Source organism: Grampus griseus, assembly GCF_964374135.1.
Source record: "Grampus griseus genome assembly, chromosome: 6".
In the NCBI taxonomy this organism is placed as follows: domain Eukaryota; kingdom Metazoa; phylum Chordata; class Mammalia; order Artiodactyla; family Delphinidae; genus Grampus; species Grampus griseus.
The window spans coordinates 1,489,432-1,494,568 of NC_139000.1; the positions used below are offsets into that span (position 1 = coordinate 1,489,432).

Consider the following 5,137-nt stretch of genomic DNA (forward strand, 5'->3'; position numbering starts at 1 on the left):
CCCTACACTTGGGGACCTTGGTGTCCGTGGGTGGTCAGCCGGCCAGTCTTCCCTACATTTGGGGACGTGCGTCCATGGGTGGTGTCACGCAGTCCGCTTCAGACTCGCCGGGCGGCAGACACGCAGGACCGCGGCCGATCCCGGGACCTTTGGCAAGCGCTCTCCCAGGGCCGGAAGAACAGCTGCGCCCGTAGGGCCCGCGCCTGCGCACTGCCAACCGCCTCGGGTGCGGCGGCGCATGAGCAGAGGAGCTGCCCGGGGGCTCCGCGGCGCAGGTCCGCTATCTGCGCCTGCGCAAGACGGGCCGAGGCGCCGGCGGCGTAGGCGGGGTGGTGTAGTCGGCTGGCAAAGTCAGGGGTCGCGCGCCGCGCCGCGCGCGCACGCACGCACGCACGTACGCCCAGGGGAAGCGCCGAGTTCCGGGCGCTCGGTGTCGGCACGGAGCTGGGGGAAGGGAGGCGCTCTCCGTGTCAGCTCGGGCGGAGGGGCGTGAGGGAAGTCCTACGGTGGCCGCAGAGGGACGGCGCTACGGCTCCCACGCTAGGCCAAACGCCGCCGGCCACCGGGCGCGGGAGCCCCTGGCCCTTCGGGGCGGTCCCGGGCCGCGCCGTCGGCACCATGCGGCCGCCCTGCTCCCGGAGCCCCGAGGGACAGGGGGCCGCGCGGCTCGGGACGCCGGCGCTGAGAGGGCACCCGGTGAGCGGGCGGGGGTGCCCGGGCGGGGCGGGGGCGGCTCCCGGGGGCGCTACGGGTCGGCCCTGCCTCCGGGATCTGGGGCCCGGCACCCCCCAGAAGCGAGCGCGTGGGTGCCGCGCGGACGCCCCGGCCCCGACCTGGAAGCCCGTGGCGCACATGCGTTGCCCGCGGCCAGGTGGCGATGGGAGGATGGCGAGCGGCCCGCCCGAGGCGCGACTCCGCCGCGTGAAGGGAGCACCGACATCTGAGTGCCATTAGCTGCTGTCAGACCGCGTTCAGACCGAAGCCTGTGGGAAGGGCTGGGGCTGTGGGCAGGGGAGGGTGGACGCGCCCGGCCTTCCCCTCCTCCGCCTCCGGCCAGAGCACCACGTGGGCGGCCGGAGAGGGAGCTAGCAGAAATCCCCCTGCAGGCCCTCAGGCTACAAGCCACGCGATGGGACGCAGATGCCCTCGGCAGTGCCTCCCCGGAGCCTGTAACCAACTTTGCTGCTCCGATTTTACACGTCCCGAACTCCCAGTTCTGTGTTTCCAGCCACGATTCAGGCGAGCTATAAATGACACTTGCCAGGCAGAACTAGAGAACCACTTGCCGTTTCTCCTCTCCTGTGGCGGCCCAAGCCACAGGGCCCGTGCCCTGCGACAACACCACTGGCCCTGGGCCGCCATCCTCTCCGCCAGGCACGGGCAGCACTTGCCCGGAAACGTTCCATTTGCCTATAACCACAGCACCGCTGCGAGCCCAGCGCTCGACATCCCCGTTGTGCGGAGCAGGGACGGTCTCGGGGGGTGAGGTGACCTGGCAAAGGTCACTCCTGGTGAACGACAGCACGAGGGTTCAGGCCCCGCAGGGGAGCCCAGAGCCCGGTGCCGGCTGCCTGGTCCCCAGCACTTGGCCTGTCAAGTTGCTGAAGAGAACGGCCCCCGTCTGCCCTGTGGACACCCTCTCCCTCGTCCTGTCCTGTTGTGTGGCTGCCACTCGGGGACTTATTCGCCCTGGATAAAGCAGCCACAGAAGCGCAGGCAGGCATGGGCATCCCAGATCAAAGCCGGACGGTGAGTCCAGTGAAGGGGACTCGCCGAGCCTGGGGGAGGGGGCGGTTAGCCAGGGTTTCTGTCGGCCCTTCCTCGTGGGTCTTGGCATTGACTGCCAGGGGGCCTGCGGCCACTGTCCTGACCCTTCTTCCCGGTGTCGCTGGTGGAATTTTGGTTCCCACGTGATTGGGGCTCCCTTTGGAGTGTCCTCGGTAGCAATTATGAAAAGAGTAACCCCGGGGGATGTCAGCGGATCCCAAGTCCCAGACTCGGTCTCCCTGCGGCCCCGCGCTGGCTGATGTCCCGGCTGACCTGGCTCCTCTCCGTGTCGCTCTCCCTGCAGGCCCACGCCTCCCCCGGGACTCAGCCTCGGCCTCCCAGGCCCAGGCACCCACGACGCCTATGCTGACTGCCGCCCTGGGCCCAATGCCGGTCATGCCCATCCCCCGGCGGGTGCGCTCCTTCCAGGGCCCGCACACCACCTGCCTGCACGCCGCCTGCGGCCCGGCACGCGCCTCCCGCCCGGCCCGCACCAAGTACAACAACTTCGACGTGTACGTCCGGGCACGCTGGCTCTACGGCTTCATCCGCTTCCTGCTCTACTTCAGCTGCAGCCTCTTCACGGCCGCGCTGTGGGGCGCGCTGGCCGCCCTCTTCTGCCTGCAGTACCTGGGCGTGCGCGTCCTGCTGCGCTTCCAGCTCAAGCTGTCGGCGCTGCTGCTGCTGCTGGGCCGTCGGCGCGTGGACTTCCGCCTCCTCAACGAGCTGCTGGTCTACGGCATCCACGTGACCATGCTGCTGGTCGGGGGCCTGGGCTGGTGCTTCATGGTCTTCGTGGACATGTGAGGGCGCCGCGGGCTCTTCCGGGGACGGTTTCCGGTGACCCGGCCGTAGATGCACCTGCAGTGGGCGCTTTTCTCAACGCGGTAGGTTGGGGCCCTTTCTGCCCTGTGTCAGAGGCATAACCCCCCCACCCCGCCCCGGCGCCTGCGTCTCTGGCTCAGGAAAGGGCTGAGACTTCTGTGAAGGGTACGCTGGCGCCCTCCCTCCTGCTGGCCTTTGCTCAGACCCTTTCTGTGTGTGGTTTCGGTGCGGTGTCCCCTGCGCCACCTGCTTGTGGTTCCAGCCTGCACTTTCCAAGCTATTCCCGGGGCGGGGGGGCGGGGGGGGACGGGTATGGGTCCAGTCTGTACTTGGAGAGCCTGTGTCCCTGTCCCCTCTCCAGGGCAATGGTGTCACCAGTGGTGTTGGAGGTCCCCGGGAGGGGTGTGCTACCCAGGTGCAGATCTGGAGGGGAGATCCTCCTGGCCGCACAGCCCCCTCCTGTGCACGCCCGGCCCCCCGCCCTAGCCTTGGGGAAGCGTCAGTCTCCACCAGCTGGTGCACCACACTGCCACCAAGCTCTTCACTCTGCCCTGGGCCACCGAGTCCTCACTCAGCCCACGGACGCTCCTCCATTTGTTACCCTGAGAGGCGTGGGGGTCCTGAGTCCCAGGCTGGGCTTCAGCGGCACCTCGGTTTGCCTGTCAGTGCCTAGATCAGGGGCCAGCCCAGGGGAGTGCCGGGTCCAGGGCTCCACTCTTCAAGTGTGGATTTCTGGGGAGGCAACTCAGTCTCTTTCTGGCCTCAGGGGGCTTTCAGTCTCTTCCCCTCAGGGAACGTCCAGGTTCGAGACGTGTCTGTTGGAAGAAACACCTCTTGGAATCAGGGTTGCACCAGGGCTGGACCTCCGAGTGAGGAGCTCGGTGGCCCCTTTGTCCCTGCCTCGGCGGTTGTTAGAGCAGCTGGGAGTACAAAGCAAAAATGAATGTGGGCCAGGAAAGAACCAGTGGTCCAGGGGTGCTTCCGGTTGCAGAGAGAACATACCAGAGGGCCAGTTTTGCCCAGACCCCTCACCGTGGCCTCCATCAGATGGGGACAGGGTAGCCGCAGGCCTTGTGGGCAGGCGAGGGGCACTGAATAATTCAGCTGGGACAACAGCCAGAGGCGGGACATAGGGCCCCATATTGAGGGTGACGGAGGCCGATGCTACTTCACCCCAAGTTGTCCCCACACCCGCAGGCACGGGCGGTAGCCCCTTCAACCCTGCCTGGCCAGGTCCCCCAGTGGCCAGGGGGAGCTGTCGGGGCAGTTGTGTGCCACTGGAAAAAAAAGCCAAATCAGGTAAAGGAGGCAAAAAACACTTGGCTGTAAACTGTGCTCTTTAATTTGTAGCCAGCTTCTGTCGGACGATTGTCCACTCGAGGTCAGTGGACAGCTCCTCCGAGGGAATCGGGGGGTGAGTCTCTCCCGGTTACCTGGACGGCAGGCAAGGAGCCGACCCACACGGACCCCACTTCTCGGCGCTGCAGAGGACGTTTTGCACCAAATCATGCTGTTTCCTAAAAGCTTTGTTCTGTGTTAGTTGACTCACGTTACTCTGAGGCCCCCTCTGAGGTGGGCACGTGTCCACGGGGCTGGGGCAGCAGGGGGGTCACGGTGGTGTGGACACAAAGCTGCTTGGTGTCTTGAGTGCCTGTGAAATTCTTTATGAAGTGAGCCACCTGCATTAAACTTATTTTTTTAACACATTGACAGCGTGACTGTTTGAAGCTCAAAACGTTTATACCTTTTTTAAAGGATATAAGCAGCCCCAAATGCCACAGATGCCGTTCTTCACGAGTCAGATCCGAACCTTGCAAAGCAGCCGTCTGCCATGCTGGAGAAGGAGTGTGATGGGCTGTAGGGCCACCCTGCCATGAGTCCAGGGGCCCCACCGCTGGAGCCTGTCCTGGGGATTTGGCTGGGGAGGCAGCGAGAATTTGTCAGCGCTGGCCAAGCGGGGGGCCTGGTGAGGTCCAGGAGGGCTGAGTTCAACCAACAGGCAAGTGTGTATCGTCCTTATCAGACAGATGACGCCCTCAAGTGCCAGGACGGCAGCCGGATGGGGAGACGCTTACCCACAGGAGAAAAACTGGAAGGAAACCAGGGTTAGGAATCCTTGTGTAACCAAAAAGCAATTGGAAAACGAGTGACAGGTTATTAGTTAGTATCTCTATCGTGGAAAGGCTTCCCTGGCTTCTGTGCAGGGGACGCTCACGTTTCTCCCTTGCAAAGACTTCCTCCCACGTGATGATGAGGGTGATGCCCTTCCACGCAGCCAGTGTGGCCAGAAATGTGGCCCCGGAAGAGCTGGGGGTCCACGACAGAGCGGCGTAGCTGCTATCTCTGGAATTTTGTGGAACTTGACGTTTCAGAAAAAAACAGTCCGAGTCCTTTTGGGGTTCAGCCTGTGGTGGCAGAGCTGGTAAAGTCCTCGCAAAAGCCTTGGCCCCCCGAGCAGTCGCAGAGGACCCTTGGGAGGGGCAGTTGGCCCCCCGAGCAGTGGCAGAGGACCCTTGGGAGGGGCAGTTGGCCCCCGAGCAGTCGC

General features: G+C 64.6%; 1 protein-coding gene across 3 annotated transcripts; it reads left to right on the forward strand.

Moving 5' to 3' along the window:
* The first annotated feature begins 427 nt into the window (after positions 1-427).
* Positions 428-4,299, forward strand: TMEM250 (transmembrane protein 250). Of its 3 annotated transcripts, none has more exons than XM_082657050.1 (3): positions 428-696; positions 2,072-2,654; positions 3,943-4,299. In XM_082657050.1, the coding sequence occupies exon 2, from the start codon at positions 2,131-2,133 to the stop codon at positions 2,572-2,574; it is 444 nt and encodes a 147-aa protein (XP_082513176.1). In that variant the 5' UTR covers positions 428-696; positions 2,072-2,130; the 3' UTR covers positions 2,575-2,654; positions 3,943-4,299. The 3 variants fall into 3 exon arrangements, with proteins under 3 accessions (XP_082513176.1, XP_082513178.1, XP_082513177.1); XM_082657052.1 differs by having other exon boundaries at positions 3,947-4,299; XM_082657051.1 differs by lacking the exon at positions 428-696 and adding an exon at positions 824-1,749.
* The last annotated feature ends 838 nt before the right edge of the window (positions 4,300-5,137 follow it).